This window comes from Alexandromys fortis, unplaced genomic scaffold, assembly GCF_014885135.2.
Source record: "Alexandromys fortis isolate MF-2015 unplaced genomic scaffold, M_Fortis_MF-2015_v1.1 scaffold_24, whole genome shotgun sequence".
Lineage (NCBI taxonomy): Eukaryota > Metazoa > Chordata > Mammalia > Rodentia > Cricetidae > Alexandromys > Alexandromys fortis.
In genome coordinates this window covers 16,044,156-16,063,158 of record NW_026067906.1, presented here as the reverse complement: position 1 = coordinate 16,063,158, position 19,003 = coordinate 16,044,156, and the positions used below count along the sequence as shown (strand labels likewise).

General features: G+C 36.9%; 1 protein-coding gene across 10 annotated transcripts in view; it reads left to right on the top strand.

Moving 5' to 3' along the window:
- The window catches only part of Cnot2 (CCR4-NOT transcription complex subunit 2), a 93,589-nt gene that overhangs the window by 17,373 nt on the left and 57,213 nt on the right, over window positions 1-19,003 (top strand). For 6 of the 10 annotated variants that reach the window (XM_050135628.1, XM_050135629.1, XM_050135621.1 and 3 more), the window contains one exon: window positions 12,823-12,965. In XM_050135628.1, the coding sequence (XP_049991585.1) occupies window positions 12,918-12,965 (48 nt within the window). In that variant the 5' untranslated portion in view covers window positions 12,823-12,917. Of the gene's footprint in view, window positions 1-12,822; window positions 12,966-19,003 lie in introns of those variants that run through there. The other 4 variants (XM_050135625.1, XM_050135627.1, XM_050135620.1 and 1 more) reach the window with 1 other exon arrangement.

The window sequence follows — 19,003 nt, the reverse complement described above, 5'->3', positions numbered from 1 at the left end:
AGAATCTGAGCCAGTATACAGCCTATATGGCCTCTGTGATGGGAATGGGATGGGTTGAAGGCCGAGAGTATAATAAAGCCAAGCCTCTTTGTATTTATCAGGACCATTGAAAGCTGGTGAAGAGGCAGGTATACGAAATTTTGTTGTCTCTCCTGGGGAAGTACTATACCCAGGACAAGGGAGAGTGAGCCCTTTCTCCTTGATTTCCCTCTACCCAGAGTAGATCTTTCATGGTCAGCTTAGCTTGCAGAGGGAGGGAAGTCAAGGTACATACATACTAAGATTCTTACTGTTGTTATTGAGGCCTAATGGATTATCTGAAGTATGGCTGGTTTTGTTTTGCTATACCTTAGAACAGTCCCGAGATAACCATTTTTTCCTTTGAAGATTTTTTCTAGTAATTTTTTTCATTAACTCAAATTTAAATATAAAGTGAACCTGTTTTCTCAGAATGGCCTCTAGGCATTTTGTTGAATTTTATTTGCAGATATTTTGTTGAATTTTTTTGTGTATATAATCCAGAGGAGCATTGGTTTTTGAATTTTTCATCATCATTTAATGCATTTGGCTTTGGTGTAAGGGTGATGAAAATGAAGTATTGCCTCCTGGTTTCTTTTCTGGACTACGTTGTGTGCAACTAACTATATTACACACTGATGGTGGCTGTTCTTCATATGCAGTTACCTTATTCTAGCTGCTTGGGTTTTTATCAGAGTGGGTTAGGGTGGCCTCAACATCACATTCATCTAAATTTCCATTTGTGAGAGTTGTCCCTCTATTTCTTATCCTTTTCATGCCTAGGGCTCAGTAATTAAGCGTTTTTCTGCATTCCTGAAAGTGATAGCTACGGTTTATTAGTCTGCTTAAAGTGCATTGTTTTAGTCATTTTTTTTTCTACTTAAAGCTCTAGACTGGTACTTTTTCTTCATAGGGCCTGCCTGCCTACCTTCCTTCCTTTTTTTCTTCCATGCACGTTCCCCCCCCCCCTTTTTTTACTTGCTTTGGATTCATTTTACCCTCTTAGTAGTTTTAGAAGGTGTAATCTTTGGTGGTTGGCTCCATCTCTCTTTTAAATACAAACACTTAAAATTATAAATTTCCATTAAATAATAGTTTACCTGTATTTCACAACTTTTGTGTTTTTAATTCTTGATCTGTTTATTCTGTCTTTCGTTGTACTTATCTTTTATGTTCCTAAGTATATTTGTTTGTTTGGTCTTTTAGAGATTGCTCTAGGAGTTACAGTATATACACTTTGCTTTTGTAAAGCTATAGATTAGATATAGATATAGAAGATATCTTTCATGTGAATTCAATTCTTCAATATATATCATTTTTTAAAATGACATATGTAATAGTGTGGCCAGATTTTCTGGTCCCCCCCCCCCCCCCAGCTTCCTGGTCCTTGTGATCACCACGGAGAGAAGATGGCACATACATACAGAGTGAAGGGGAGCAAACGCCAAAGGGTAGGAGTGGACACTGACCAGAGGGGACATTGTCCCATGTACATTTTAGGTAGCCCACATACTGTTTTTCAAGTCTTTAGTACAAACAACTTTCCCCAGGAACTTTGTTCAGCCCTCGTGATTGTCGGGCCTGTTTGGATTTGTTTTTATCAGAAAGCCTCCAGCAGTAAGTAATCTTAAAAGGTTTTGGTAGGTATCTGATGACCTTTAGGGAAGTTCAGAATGTCACTTTTCCTCACGTCAGAGATGTGACTCAGATTGCAGTCTGAGTAGTCCTGAGAGAGAGAGCTCTGCAGTTCAGGCCTTGGTTTTGTCAGCTGCTAACCTCTAACTAGCCACTTGACACCCGATAGACCAGTTTGTTTTTAAAGAACCTGTCATCGTGGCTGTTGGTTTAGTTGGGAGGTAGAACACTTGTTCTGCCGACAGTCTTGATAAAATCCTCAGCACATGCCCAAAAGTAATTTTTTAAATTATAGTGTTCTTTGAATATTAATCTCTCTTGTTTCTGTGGTGATGGGCTTCTCTCTCCTCTGTCTCTCTCCTCTGTTTCTGTTTATGTGACCTGTTATATCTGAGAGGTAGGAGTATTGAAATAATCAAGTGTAAACGTGGTTGTGTTAGTTCCACTTTCAAGGTTACTATTTATGTCAGCTTGAATCTCTGTTAGTTACATGTAAGACTGTATGTCTTGGGCTCAGTTGGTGAGGTGCTTAAAGACCTGAATTTGGTTAAAACCACAGTAAGAACAGCCAGGTGTAGTGATGAGGTTTGTTAATACCAGTGCTGAGAAGGTAGAGACAAGCGCACCAGTCAGCCTAGCCTGTCTCCAGAGTTCTAGGCTACAGACCTAGTCCCTCCTAAAGTGGGAGGTGTATTATCTTTTGTGCTTTCTTTTAGCCAGGTCACATCAAAGATTTTGTCTGAATTTTGAGGCAAAAATCTTTGGTTCTATTATACCTGGCTGCCACTAATTAGCTGTATGTATAAGACTCCCCCAAATTATCATTTCTTTTTTAAATCTTTAAAACAAGATATTTAAATGAAATGTGCTCTGTTGTTTTTTTTTTTTTCCTCCAGATTTCTTATTCTGATCTAGAGACTCGGTTTCATGAATGGCTCTTGCTTGAAATATGTACACTCTTTCTCAAAGTAATACTTCATGTGTGCAAAATCAAATGCTTCTGAAAGTACCAAGTATGTTAGAATATTGGTTTTAAAAATAATGATTGCATATTCAGTTTCATGCTTATTAACACAAAGTATAATGCTACATAGTAATGTTTAGACAGATAATGGTATAAATGATAGTTGAGGCAAATGAAATGAATGTAGAAATATCTAATGATATTTCTACTGAAAAAATTAGTGGTGACAAAAATCACAGGTGCAGACAGAGCTGTGGATGTGTTACTTGTATTTTCAATTAAGTAAATACTACAATTCAGTTAGTGGGTTAGTAAAATGAAGGTGTAATTTTCTTTTCTGTCTTCTTTAGTAACACAGTCACTTTGTTGGATTATATTGATTATTTACTCTTAAATGATATGGGGAAATTAGAAGATAGGAACAACCATAGTATTCCTGAGGTCAGAGGGACATTGGGGAGCCAACCAGGAAGACAACTGTCAGAATCTTGACAAAAGTGGAAAGAGTCTGCTATTTAATAGCTTGAACGTTTCATCCTTAAACTGAATTGATTTGGAAAACTTCAAAGGTGTGATTCATAGAAAGACTAGTCATCCCAAAAGGTCTAGTCCTACAAGAGAATGTCAAGGGGACTAGAGATTTGTATTTTAAAAGGGTGTTTTCATGCAGTTGAAGTTAGTAAAGCAGGGGAAGAGAGACTTGTATTTTAAAAGGGTGTTTTCATGCAGTTAACGTCAGTAAAGCATTCAGTGTATTTTGTGGTTCATAATTCAGTAAAGTATTTATGTTGTGTGTCACTGTTTTAGGCACTAAGATAAGAGTGATAAGCATAATAGACAAAGAGCCTCTTTTTGAGGACTTAGATACTAAGGACTGACAGACAAATGTGAACAAAATTCAGACAGTTGGGTGGTCAATGAAGGTCTTTGTGAAGACAAAAATGTCAGTGTTAAGGTGCTTGGCATTGAAAAACTGAGGTGAAGTCATCGGAAAACAGCAACAAGTGCAGTGAAGCTAAGTTGGAGAAGGTCGGGACAAGGATGGGGCGGCCTCATTCTGCTCCTCTTCCCTCATCTTCCTTTCTTCTCTTTTTTTCATTTTTCTTCCTCCACATGTCATTATCACTTCTACCTGCACTCTTAATCCTCTTTCCTCTCATGCTCATTACACTTCTGGCTTTGGTTCAGTCTACTGCTTGCCCTGTTCCTTCTTCCCTGCAGTTGCCTGTCTTAAGACTAGCTTCCTAAGTGGCTCCTTAGTACAGACTGACACTCCTGCATACTCTATTTCCTCCTAGCTCTTGACTCTCTGCCTTAAACCTCTGACATCTTCTTTTATATCCATGCTTTGAGTTGATGACTTTGCTTTGCATTTAGGTAGACAAACATAATGCCTGGAGATTTGCAGGATAATAATAATAATATCCAATAAATGCCATCTTATTTAAATCTACTCCTACTTAATAACTTTCTTGCATCAATATACCCTGTGCCTAAGTCCAGTCTCTTAGATATTGCACCCACATTTACTAAAAATCACAATGTCCTCTTGGCAGAGTTTTCATTTGATGAGTATGTAGTGTTCTACCCTGTGCCTTTTGATTAGCTTTGGTTTGAAGTCTATTTTGTCAGATAGTAAAGCTTGCTTCTTAGATCTATTTGCTTGGAATATTTTTTCCCAACCTTTTACCCAGAGGCGATGTCTGTCATTGATGATAGTGTGTTTCTTGAATGCAGTAGAGGAATGACTGAAACATGTTTACACATCTGTTTTGTTAGTCTGTGCCCCCCCCCCCCACCCTGTTTGAGGGAGAATTGATGTTGAGAGATTCCAATAAGCAGTGATTGTTGGTTCCTGTTTGTTGTTGTTGAAGTGGTGGTGTGTTCATGAGTGTGTATTTTCCCTCTTGATTTTGATTTGTCTGGGATTGTTTATTCCCTGGTTTTTGGGGCGAGGGTGGTTAAGATCCTTAGGGTGTAATTTTCCTTCTAGCACTGTTTGTAGTGCTGGATTTGTAAACCATCCAAGAAAAAGGGACGGAAATTGTAACCATAAAGAAATTTGTTTGTGCTGACAAACCTTGTTTGATGATCACCTTGACTGCTTCTGGAATCCTAGGAAGTTGGTAAAGTATAGCTTCCTCCTATCTTTAAGAACCACGTGATAATCATTTCCTGAGATGATCAGTTTATGAAGGTTCTTCTGTAACTGTCTAATCCCCTGGTGGATCCAAGGTGAATAGTGAGGGGGAGGAGGAAACTTTGGAGGAGGCAGTAGCCCTCACTGGAGCCAGTCTTCAAGTGTGTGTCTTGCTCTGGCCTTTGTTCTACTTTTTGACAAAGTCTGCTTTACTTACCACTCCTCACCGGTCCTGCTGGACTTTGAAACTGAGTTTCTGTCAGGTATTTGTACTACTGCCAGGCAAACCTTGCATTAACATGTATATTTGAAAGTCTAGAATATACTTAAGGATACCTGCTTTAACATCTTTACCTAGTAATTCCACCATTTATCCACTTGCTGAATTTTCTTTCATTTGCTCTATTTCAACTTACTGTGAGTTCTAGTGTTCCTGCTTTTGGTAAGTGTCACATACTTACTGTTGGATTCTTATTTGCCAGTTGGTATTGGTAGGTTGGTTTATGTTCTGTGGTTGGGATTGTTTGCTGGTGCAGTTCTGCTACTTAGAAATGAAGCTAATCTTTTCTGAGCTTGGTTTGGGGGCTTTCTTACAGTCCTCCACAGTCTTTTTCTAAAGCTTCTTTTATTTGTTAGCTGGGGCTTTCCTCCATTACCTTCTCTGCTCTGGTTGCCTGATCATGAGCTTTTTTTTTTTCTTTCTTTCTTTTTTCTGAAAGAACTGAAAGGCTTTTATTGAAGTTCTTCTAAATAATTTTCCATTTACTCCAGTTCTGTATTCATTTTCCAGATATCTGAAGTGTCATAATTTAAATTGTAAGTCTAATAACATTTTGTAGAAAGGAACTTCATGTATAAAGCAGTTAAAATGCACAGATGAAAACACTAGAAATATACATGTTGGTCATGAATATTCAACAAGAGCTGTTGAGAAGGTAGAGTAATTCAGAGTTCTTGCTGGTCTTGAATAGAGCTGGGCACATTTTCCAGTACTTATATGGGGATCACAACTTTCCATTGTTCTATGATCAGGAATTCTGAGATCTTTAGATCACCTTGATGACCAGGTACCCAGGTAATGAATATCCATGCAGACATATAAAATAGTCATATTGATTTAAAAAAATCAAATCAAGCATAACAAACCAGAAGAAGTTCATGCACCTGCAATTAACTGACTCAGAATGCTCAGGCAGTATTAATGTCATAAATACATGGTATCTTGAGAATCAGAGTGATACCCTCTTTCAAATTTTAAAATTCAAGGTACTACGTGAAGCTCAGCACAGCAGCATATACTTGACATATAAAAAACCTATATTCCAGGGCTATCACCCAGTAATATAAAAATGTATAGAGCCAGAAATGATGCCCCCCTTTACTTTCAGGAATTTGGAGCCACACAGTAAAGGCTACTTAGATAAGCAAACAAAGCAATTAAAATAGCAGGTTGCCAAACTCCTTAATAGCAACTCTTTCTGCTATATCTCATTTTTACCTATACAATATAGGTAAGATATAGAATGTAGAGATCAAACCTATAATGATGGCAAAAAAAATTTCAGTATAAGTAGGAAGTTGGCTGATTAATGTCAAGCACAACACAGTGAATATAAATATCAGGAAATTACTTAAGGGATTGAAACTGATCGCATACAATGAGGAATTTCATCTAGAAAGGCTTCTCCGACTAAAGATTCACTGAAATTAAGAGAAAACCACCAAGGAGAGAAACTTGTTCAAATACGTGATCTTTTCTGGGAGGTTGTTCATTCAATCAAGTTCATTCTGACCCCAGCCACTATTGGTTCATGGTCAACAATGGAAAAATTTTGCATTTAGTCAATTCAAGGATAGACATTTAATGATTCTCATCTGCAGTGGTCCCTACACTGTCCAAATGTGTAAAGTTTCCTCTGGCACTCAAGATAATCTCTTCACAGCAACATCTTGTAAAACCTGAAAACATGTTGACTCTTTCCAACATCAGTGGCACAAAATACCATTAACATTCCAAAAGAGAAAAATAAAGACACAGTAAGGGAAGATTGAACCAAGGCAAGACTGAAGCAGAGCAAGACAATCATCAAATCCTATAGTTCTCTTGTCTGATGTATGGGCTTCAGTTTCAAATGACTTAAATGGCCCTATCCTTGCAAGTTCTCATGCATTTTTCTCTTTGGTAACTTCCCATCACTGTAAGCAGCTAGGTCTCCATGGATGTTGTGTCGTAACTTTGGTATCTTAACATCTTTGGGTTCAAAATGGAACCCACTGTGTTGTGAAATCACATTTTTAAATGTGTTATATTTATTTATGCTGTGGAACATTTGTTTTAATGATGCAAAGAATTGCTGCATTGGTTTAGCCCTGTGAAGCTGTGATAGTTTGCCTATCTAGAATAACTGGTTGGTCTAAAACATATTTGAATGACCTGTCACGTGACAAGAAAGGACAGGCAGGGCTCCTGGGAAAAGAGAATCAATGGGAGGGAAAATCTGGGAGGAAAAAAGAAATAAGAGGCAACAGAAGGAGGAAACAACTGGAGCCTTTAATCCAGCTACACAACAAGCCATGGAGTAATAAATAGAGGAATACAGAATAAAGATAAAGGCCAGGAGCAAACTGTAGAGAGAACAATTAAGTTAAAAACAACCTGTCTTGTAACAAGCCAAAGTCACCTGATCATGAGCTTTGAAGATTGCTTCCACTACTCCTAAGTTTTCAGTATACTTTTCTTCAGACATTTTCATATTCAGATACAAATCATTACTGAGCTTAAACCTTAATAGGAATTCTCTGTTTAGTTCCTTGGAGTTTTTCATTTCTGTAGCCTTCTGTCTGTTTGCTCTGCCAATCTTCGTTACCTTGTTTCTTTCTTCTTTCTGACTTGGAACTTGTTTGGACTGTTAAGAACCTTGAACTCTGATTGGCTTCCACTCTGCCACCCTGTCATTCTCAGAGCCCTTCCTACAATGGTCTGGGAGCACTCACTTCATTTGTTCTTTCTGAATATCCTGAAATGACTGGTGTGTTGAAACAGGAGCGGTGGCAGGGCTGCGTCCCCGGCACCCGGCCGCCCGCATGGCTAGCTTATGCCCAGAAATAATTACACGGAAACTGTATTCTTTCAAACACTGCCTGGCCCGGATAGTTTCAGTTCCTTATGGCTAGCTCTTACATATTGTTCTAACCCATTTCTAATATTCTGTGTAGCCCACGAGCTGGCTTACCAGGGAGGATCTTAACCTGCGTCTGTCTGGAGCGGGAGAACCATGGCGACTCTCCACCAAGACTCCTTTTCCCAGAATTCTCCTGTTTTCTCCACCCACCTAAGGGTGGGCCTTATCAAGGGGCCTAGGCAGTTTCTTTATTAATAAGAAATCACTCCCACATCAATTCCCCTTTTTCTGTTTAAACAAAAAAGAAAGGCTTTAACTTTAACATAGCAAAATTACATATAACAAAACAGTTATCAAGAATTACAGTTACAATATTTATATCTATTTTATATCTTATCATAACTAAGGAAAATTATAACTATTTATTCTTCAATTCCATCAAAGACTCCAGAAGGATATAATAATACTTGAGTAAGAAAACTCTAGAAATGACAGAGACATCTCGCTGCCTGGACAGTCACCCAAAGTTCCTCTGTACCGTTGGGGCATCCATCTTTGGCCTACAGGCCCATAGTATCCAGCAGACATCTCCACGAAGCAGGAAATTCCAAAGACAGTTTAGTTACTCTCCATTGCGTCCTGCAGAATGTCTCACAGACTCTTTTATGAATCAGGAAACCCGAAAGACCATCTCACCGTTAGGCAAGTTTAGCAGTCCTCTCTCTGAGGGTTCTCTGTGTTCAGTTTATGCAACAGTCCAGGCAAGAGCAGTTTCTTGCCCAAATGACTATCCAACTCCATAAGGATCCTCTTCGATGCCCATCTTCCTCTTGAAGTAGCTGGTGCTGCCAGGAGCAGACATGTCTCCTTGTCATGAAAAGTCCTAAGTTATCAAAATATTTTAAATGCCATATTCTGCAGTCTTTGAAAGATATGAAGAATGCCAATCTAATTGAAATATATCTCTATATATCTAGAAAATCTAACTAACATGACTACAAGCTTAACTATTAGCAATGATTATCCATTAACAACCTATATTTCCTAATTATACATTACATTTTTAAATGAACTACACAATCACAATACCTTAATCAAGATCAGAAGTGGATTTAGCCATCACGTCTGGGCGCCATCTGTTGAAACAGGAGCGGTGGCAGGGCTGCGTCCCCGGCACCCGGCCGCCCGCATGGCTAGCTTATGCCCAGAAATAATTACACGAAAACTGTATTCTTTCAAACACTGCCTGGCCCGGATAGTTTCAGTTCCTTATGGCTAGCTCTTACATATTGTTCTAACCCATTTCTAATATTCTGTGTAGCCCACGAGCTGGCTTACCAGGGAGGATCTTAACCTGCGTCTGTCTGGAGCGGGAGAACCATGGCGACTCTCCACCAAGACTCCTTTTCCCAGAATTCTCCTGTTTTCTCCACCCACCTAAGGGTGGGCCTTATCAAGGGGCCTAGGCAGTTTCTTTATTAATAAGAAATCACTCCCACATCACTGGTGCTTATATATCAGAACTGCTGTTTCATACAGTTTGCTTGGATAAATAAACCTAGTTTCTCTCTCTTTTTTTCCTTTCATGGAAGATAGCTCTTCTTCATAGAAAATTTCATTGTATTTTGGCAAATAACATAGTTTTGTAACTTAACTATTTGTAGGATTTTGTGGGAAAACTGTGTATAAACGTGATTTGGGGAAAATGACTTGCTTGTTCCTGGGTGCTCGTTTTCTTCTTTCCACAGACAACCTTAGATACATTATGTAATGTCCCCCTTCATTTATTGAACCTCATTTCCTTCTTCTGATGTGAATTATCACTGCATTGCATTATTCTTTGTTTTATTTAATATAACAGGGTGAAGGTAGTGGTGACAGATGCTTATCTTTCGTACTTGGCTCAAAAGCACATAAAAAATACCTTTACTTTTTTTCTCCTTATGTTTATTAAGAGATAATTGTAGTAATAGGAGCAGCGGGGCTGCGTCCCCAGCACCCCGGCCTCCTGCTAGCTTATGCCCCGAAATAATTACATGGACACTGTATTCTTTTAAACACTGCTTGGCCCACTAGCTCTAGCCTCTTACGGGCTAATTCTCATATTTTGCCTAACCCATTTCTATTAATGTGTGTAGCTCCCCAAGGTGCGCTTACCGGAAAGATTCTAGCCTACATCCATCCTGGGTCTGAGCTTCATCCCATATCTCTGCCCAGGAGAGGAGAACATGGCGTCTCTGAGCTCACTTCCTCTTCCTCCCAGCATTCTGCTCTATTCACTCCTCCCACCTATGTTTTAACCTATGAGGGCCAGCCAAGCAGTTTCTTTATTTTTTTAACCAATGACCTTCCTCCATCAGATAATGCTCCTTTAATAGAAGAATATTAGTTCCTATTCCTGGTTAGAATCTTGAAATAAATATAGAAGAAAGCAAAAAGTAAATAAAATTTCCCTTCATATTAAAATCTGTCATGGTGAAATGTTAATTTTTATTATTAAATTATTAGCACATAAAATTTTACTCCTAATTGTCTTTTTTTGTATAATTAGTATGTGCTGTTAAAGTTGTGTGGCATTAAGATATTAAATGTTACCTTGTTATTTTTAGATGTAAATATATCTCTTGATAAAATTTATGTAATATGAAAGTGTACTAACTGGAATTTTACACAATATATTCAAAGAGGAAAACACTCTTATTCTATAACATAGTCACTTAAACTTTAGACTATTGTCCACTGAATTCAGTTAGCATGAATACATTAAGGTAGATCCTATCAAAGAACTTTATTAATACTATTATACCCTAATATTAAAACAAGATTGCCATTTAGGAGCTATATGATTAATTCATCAATTTATTTGTTTATTTTTGTGGCTGCCAAGCCAAAAGTCATATTATTGTTATGGGACATCTGTTTGCTTGGTAGTTTCTCCTTTAAAATACCCCAATTCCTGACTCAGGCATATAGCACCATGGTAGAGTGCTTACCTGGCATTTGCAAGGCTCTGTTGTTCTCTCTCAAGCGTGATATAAATTAAATGATAAATGCAAAAAGTTTAAATGATAACATTTATAGCAGTAACTATATAATGAGTTTTAAAAACTACTTATTTTTGAGAGACATCTAAAAGCATATACAAAGTTTCTAGTGAACATTTACACTTCTGCATAGAGTTGGGCATCTTGAAGTATTTCAGTCCAGCATATCCTGTGTATGATGGTCAAAACTGAGTAAAACCATAGCTTCTGCAATCTCATGATTTTTTTTATGTAGGCAATAGGAGCTAGTAGATTGATTTTATCAGTTCTTTGTAGAACATTGTTCAATAATGTTAGTTTTTCATTTACAAATTATCCTCTTAACAAATTGTGTTTTAGAGGTTATAGATACATATTTAAAACTTTGTATTTGCCCTTTTTAATAATACTAATTTGGGTTTTGTTGTTTTTAAATTGTGGGGCTTGCGAAATGGCTCATTGGTTACAAATGCATACTGCTCTTTCAGAGGACTTGGGTTTGGTTCTTAGCACTCACATCACATGGCTCAGAACTGCCTGTAACTCCTGCTCCAGAGTACCCAACACCCTCCTCTGGTCTCTTGGGCACTGCTCCCATGAACAGAAATCTATACGCCGACATATGCCTATGCATATCTATAATTTAAAACTATATAAAAATGCAAAGACTGTATGTGTGGTGCTAGTGTATGTGTATAATACAATTGGTGTGTGGATGTGGAAGGTGTCCTTCCTCAGTTGGAGTTGCTCTCTCACTGAACCTGAAGCACTTTGATTAGGATATGCTGGTTGGCAGGCCAGTGAGCTTCAGGGATCTGCCTGTCTGCCCCTCCTCCACCCCACACTGGTACAGGGTTCCCCAGATGGAAACAGTCCTGATGCTGTCAAGGCAGACACTTTGTCCACGGAGCTATCTCCCTAGTCCTCACCTTATTTATGGATTATAGATTAGCTGTTTTTATTATCTCATCCTACTGTACATTTCATATGATAGTAAATATAAGTTGCTTTAAATTTGAATGCAAAATTATAATGGATAGTAACATTATTAGTTCAGTAGCTATATATACTGCTTTCTAAGTAAGTAGTATATGAGTAAATGTTTTATATAACTAAAGCTACTTGTCCTGAAAATGTATCATATGCATATCTTTGCATCTTTGAACTTTGAATTTCATTATATTTTTAAAATAATATTTGTGGTAATTCTTACCTCAGTTTCAATTTCTTTTTTAAATCTGACATGCAGAGTGTATACCCAGGTTAAGAGCTGAGCATCATTAACTCCTCTCCCATGCCAAAGAGTGAATTCTGTTGCAGTGTGTATGGAATAGGGGGGCTGAAAGGCAGGCATTTGTTCTTCATCACTGGAATTGATATTGATAGAACATTGGAATGGATTTTTAATCTAACAGTTGTCTTAAAAATATGATGTGTTTACATCTTACAATGTGAAAATAAGCTTTGTGGGCGATATGAGTCAATGTATAAGTATTTTACATTACTAACATTGAAGTATAGGCATTGGGGTGAGAGCATCTAGTTAAATAACAGAATCCGAAGTAACTGACTATTCGTAGAATAACCAGAGATCATTTAGTACCTAAAAACAATGTTAGGGGTTAATGGTTTTGTTTTTTTCTTTTCCATCAACTTGTTTTCACGTTTAAGTTTTTTTCCTTCTGTGTAATGCCTGAGGACTGACATAATGGTGGGGGTAGGTGTGAGCGGAAATTTTTATATTATACAGTCTCTAGTGCTCAGTCGCCTCCTTTAAATACTCAAGAGCAGAGGTGGGCTAGATGGAAGACAGCTACTTTTGGTTCTCTTTGCATTTTGTATGTTAAGTTGAATATTTTTGTTAATGTTATGTATTTACATGTTAGTAATTTTAATGGCTTTTGGATAATTCCACTCTAGAGGGAGAACTGGTGGGCGGTCCTTCCTGTGACACGACCCTTGAGTGACAGTTCTATTTGATTGCCTCCAGTACTGTGAGGAAAGGACACGACTCTATGGTGAGGACTGATGGACATACATTATCTGAGAAAAGAAACTACCAGGTAAGACTTTTTTCTTTTTTCCTTCCCCTTTCTGTATTTGTCATATGACTATATTGAACTGTGTTCATATAATATTTAACTGGAACTAGCTGATTACAGTGGATTCACCTCCTGAAAAATTTGTTGTAAGTTTGAAAATTATATAATAAAATTGACGGTTGAAATAACTGAACATTTTCCAAAGTAAAGCATGTATATAATGTATATTTAGTACCAGAACAAGTTTTCTGACCTAAATGCCAAAATTTAGTACTATTTGATATATATGATTTTATGGCTGAATTCAAAGACAGTAGTTGATAAAGTATTATTTTTATGCATGATTCTGGAAGAATGAAATGTAAGCCTGGGGTTATATTTTGTATACTATGTGTTATGAAACGTAGACAGCATTGGAAAAGTTATAGAAGAAATACAAATGAAATCTAGGAGTGTATGATGACCCAGATCCTGTTTTATTTGTCACTAACTTGCTGTTCTTACAACATCAGATTCTTGTTTCCTTACTGATTTAACACTTCCATCCTTCCTATAATTATGTCGGGATGCTCAAAAGAGAATGGACTTGTAATATTGCTGTTCTTCCTGTGCTTTCAAAGAAGGTGGATTTTAAAGAATAGTGTTTTAAGTTTTAAATGGAAACTTGTTTTATTTCATCCGATAATGAATTCAGCATGAAATGTGAAATAATGTTAAATACTGAGTAATGTTCATGTAGAGTGAGCTGTTGGGTGTCCTGTACAGATAGTATCCAGCCCTCTGCTCCGTCTCACTCCAGGAGTTTGTGATAAATGGGCTTTGGACAGCCACTCACTCTCGCACTAGTCATATGTTTCTGAGAAACTAATTCTTTGTTTCCCTGCTTTGAGGCAGGTGAACACTGGAGAAGATTGAAAGTGAGTTTTTATTGTATATGTCAGCCAAGAGCCTTTGATTAAAAGCCTTGGCTTCTGATTTGGAGCACTACCTCCAGTAAAAGAACACTTCTGTATCTAACCTAGAGCTTTCACCTAACTTGAGATGAAGACTGTGACCCGATTGTTACTATGTTAATAAGCAGAGTGAGTCAGGTCTTCCATAGTCTCCTTTTCTGATTTGTCCTCCTAGACCCGACTGGCCTTTGCTAATTATTTGTACTTGTATGTAGCCTTGAAATCACCTTCAACAGTGTGTGGAAGATTTTGATTGGTCACACTTCTTGGGCTTTTCATCTTTTGTTAGGTTTTGTTAAATTATGTGAAGAATGGTGTGATTCTTCGTTATGTAGCATTGAGGTGCTTACTTCCTTTTTGCGAAGTGTTAATACAGAAATTTTGTTTGATTTTACACCTTACAGCTAATTTGTGTCATGGAACCATATTCATATAAAATTCCAGAATTTATGCTTATAGAAGGAACAAAGCAGTTATATTTTGCACATGAAAAGCGTTCCTTATTTCTTCCTATACTATTCTAAAAGTACTTTATTCCACATAATTTGCAAATAATACAAGTTTTTAAGCTTGCCTAGAAAATGTATTCTTAGGCTTTTGCCAGCTGGATATATTTTCCTGTTTGCCTTTTATTGCTATACAGTGTTGTCCAGTGTACATTGAAACGACTTTAGAAATAGCTGTTTAAGTATGATTTGTAAAATTCTTTTGTTTTGAAGCCTCCCTGGAAAGAACCTATGCATGGGAGCATGGTTTTGTATCTAGCCTCAGGATGGATTTATTAAGATCGTATTGGGCAATCACAAAACATTGAGTCACCAAAGTAAACGTTGTTTTTAGTTGCTCTTAGGAGTTTGTATAGTCTACAGTGAAACCACATTGGAACTTATACATCTTTACTTTATAGAAATTTTGTTGTTTTCATTGTTAAAGTAGACTTTTTGTGTTTGTATAACTTTTCATTTGCTTGAGAGCTTTTGGAATTTGATTCTTTAAGCGTCCTGATAATAGCCCAGTATTTGAGATTAACAAGATAATTTCTCTAATTCTCATTTCCATATAGTCCTTATGATGACTTTCAGATACATGTGAGTTAAAGTACTGATTTTTGTAGTAGTATCTACTTTGTATGTTTGGTCAATAAGCCCAGTTAGATATTTAAATGTAGAAGATGAAGTTTGTTGCATAAATAAATTAGTCAGGAAAGCAATTTATTTAAATGGTTCATAATTCATTGATTTTAGAAGGGTTATTGAGCTTTCATGAGAAAATGAACATTGTGTCAGTTTTTAAAATCTTTTTTGTACTATTTTACCTTCTGTAGTTTACACTAATCTCCCCATCGCTATGAGCATGCATAAGGAAACCATCTTAGTTACCGCTCTGGCTCTTCAGTGGCTTTCTCTCCTAGGCAAGCTCTAAACATGGCATCTAGTTGACTTCCTCATTCTGATCCTCCACATGATTTTTATTCCCTCAGTGCCCCTTGTCTAATTGCCTTTGCTGGGTTTGTCTGTTTAGTAATTAAAATCTGCTTTAACTCACCCTGTGCCCGGGCTTTAATTATTTGCATCTCTCATGGATTAGGAGCCCTTATTCATGACTCAGTAATTTGATTTTCATTTTTCTAGAAGCTGTCCTGTAATGGGCTCATGTCCTATAATTTTTTTTTTTTTTTTACTATGCTCTCAAATCTTATGTACTTGTAGATTAGCACAGAACAGCCATCTGGTTTCCTTAAGTTACCTGTGTATGTTCACTGTTCAGTTCTGTAGAAAGTAGATATGAATGGCTGCGTAAACTCATTTAAATTAAATGATAGTAACATTTGAGTTTACCAGCCATACAAGCCACATTTTACATACTAAAAATAAACATCTGCTGGTGGCTACTGTAGTGAAGTTTGCATATTAGATGGTTTTTATCATTGTATAAAAGTGCAAGACAGTGCTTCTGTATGTAATATGCTTTTTGAAAACTGGAACCGTATGTGTTTATTTTGGTGCTGCTAGTACCTAAGCTTGGCACCTATTATAGAGATGTTCAGCATGTTGCTTGAGTAAAGTTACAGTGAAAAGACTAAAAGGAAGAAATGGGGAAATATGTTAGATATCAGCTAGTGGTAGTTCCAAGGTTTTTACTATGAATAGAACCTTCTTTCATTTATCTTTTCGCAATAAAAATAATTTGTTCCACATAAAATTGTTGAAGGAACACACAGAGGTCCAATGTGAAAGTTCACCTTCATAACTTTTTCCTTAGTGCTGTGCTGTGTGGTCTTCGTTAGTGAGTAAAAGTGCAGATGTGAAGTTTGCTGCTCTTCAGGGTTTTGTTGCTGTTGTTAACAAGTGTGTATTTTCAGTTTGCTCGTAATACTTACGGAGATATTGCCATATCTCATTTTTCAGCTTTTTATGTTCATAAGTAATCATTAATTTGAGTTTGATGTTTCATTCTTTTTTATACATATTTTTATTATGTATGTAGTTTTCATACATTTTGACATTATGCCTTAAATTCCATTGTTTTGAGTAGGAAAAATGAACTTTCAGCCTACCTAAACCCCAGACACTTTCCCAGTGTAATATAAAGTACAAATTAACTTAATTATTAAATCCATAAGTGGTTAGATAGGTGTATTTCTACTTGGAAAGTTTTAGGTATTGCTATATACAGATTAAGATTTTGTGCTCCAACAAAATGTAAGTATAACTAAGCCATGGAAAGAATTTCTAGACAGGATCTCTCTGTGTAGCCTTATAGCCCTAGCTGTCCTGGAACTTGCCCTTTAGACCAGCTGTCCTCAAACTCATAGAGATCCTCCTGCCTCTGCCTCCCAAGTGCTGGGGATTAAAGGTGTGTGTGCCACCAAGCCTGGTGGAATTAACCCTTTTCATTTTTATAATTAAGCATTTAAAGTTAATTGATGATGTCTTAGAGTCTTAATTGTGCCAGTTAGCTTGCACGGGGTACCTTCTAATGTGTTACTACTAATGTCTGTGCATCTTCAAATATATAAAATATGAAAGAAAAGAAATAGAGAACACTTGGTAGAATAAAATATGTGGGAATTGTTTTTAAATGAGTACTTAATAGTTGAAACTTGTCAGTAGACCTAGTGGGTAGAGTAATGATGGAGGTAGGTTTTATTGGTATACAATAAAGGTAAATAGCAGTAAGCAGATGAAAAAAAATAATTAAATAAAAAGACTAAATCTAGTGAACTGGGTCATAGTTTTCTTTTTGCTCTTGAAAATTTTGACAACAAAGGGCCCTAACTATTGTCCCTAGACAGAGATGCAAAGCAAAAGAGTGGGCTAAAACTCGAAATGATGACTTTCTATATTTGGTTCTTTTGCATATTACAGCTGCTAGCAGAAGTGGTGTAGAATAATAGTAGTAGTAATAGCAGTGTGACACTGCAGTGTGTGCCACAGTCACAGTTCCAGCAGCCCAAGTCACCTGGAGTTTATAACCTAAAATTTTAAAAGTAAAGCTTGGTATTTTATTTGACCTTCTGTCTCCTTTTTTCCATGTTTCTGTGGCCAACTAATACCAGGTTAAATGAGCTCCCAAGTTCCTCAGTGATTGGCTCACTGTTAGATTATCTAGCCTTCCTTTGTGTTACATGCAAACATTTTTCTTCTGAAGTCGTAAAATGACATCAAGGTTTGTTTTCTTTAATTATTCTTAATTATGTTTGTTTCTGTGTTCTGTTTCATGTGTGCACATATACAAAACCACGTGGTGGAGGTCAGAGGATGACTTGTTGGAGTTGGTTTTTGAACTCAGGCCTTGTAGCAAGTATCTCTACCCCCTGAACCATCTCAACTGCCCCATGACATCTGTTTTCTAAAGGACTTGTTTCCTTGAAATAAAACTGATAGTTTATGCATACCCTTAGTGTCTTGGAGTGTAGTATGTGTTTGTTTTATAAACTTGCCCTAAGACCAAAAAATTCTGCTAAGTGAATCTGTTAGGCCTAATGTCTTACAGTGGTAGTTTGAATGGTGTCAGATACTATTGTTTCCAAAGATTTAAAAGTATCTGGTGGCATACCTTGTATTTATTTTGGGACTATATCCTCCTTTTGAGAATTTAGGCCTTAGCCTTTACATGAAAAATACTGTTTTCTTCAGAGAAAGAAAAAAAAAGCTATTTGCCTCAGCTGTGAATATGGAAAGTATTCATTATTAAATTTGAAATTACTCATACAAATATTGGTGTGAGCCGTATAAAATAATAGGAGCAAGCAGAGTTTTCTCTGCTAGTATCAGTGATTACAGCTTCATTTGTGTTTAGAGTTTTCTGAGTTCCATATTAAAACAAAACAGCTATATAGCCAAATCAAAACCCATTGACATGCTTATAATAAAATTGAGAAGATGATATCCTTGGGAGCCCCAGTTTATCTATATTTGTAGTTAAAAAGACAGAACAATTCAATGTTGATCAGTCACTGAATAGAAACACTCAGGACTCAGCAGATGTTTTTTGGTTAGTATTATTGACTAGTTGGAAATCAAAGTAGTTTTTGCCAAATTCTATGGTGACTGTAAGAGATCCCGTTACCTCCTGTGAGAGGAATGTCCAAGTGCTCTCAGCCTCTAGAGAATGCAGTCAGATGCCCGCCAGCCTGGTCTACAAGAGCTAGTTCCCGGACAGAGAAACCCTGACTCAAAAAAAAAAAAAAAAGAAAGAAAAGAAAAGAAAAGAAAGGGGTGCAGTGTGTAAGGCAGACATTGGAAAGAGGGTCCAGGCGGAAATGGGAGGGAGAACAGAGCCGGGGTACCCCCAGAAAACAAGCCATGGATTTCCAGACATTGGATGAAAATAATAAAAGAGGGGACTGTATGAAGCTAGGGAAGTTATTAAATAAACGATTATACTAGATTTCTTGAATTGTCAACTCCCAAGTGGTCTTTGAGAATTATGTTTGAGAGTATAATACCAATTTTGAGTTTCATCCATATGATCAGTATTTGGTCATTCAATAATGTCACAATCCATTGAGATTGTATTTGAGACATGTTTCCCTATTGAGATTAAAGATTTTAAATTCTGCCCTTCCTCTTTAAGTTTAAATCTATCTGAAATGGATCATAT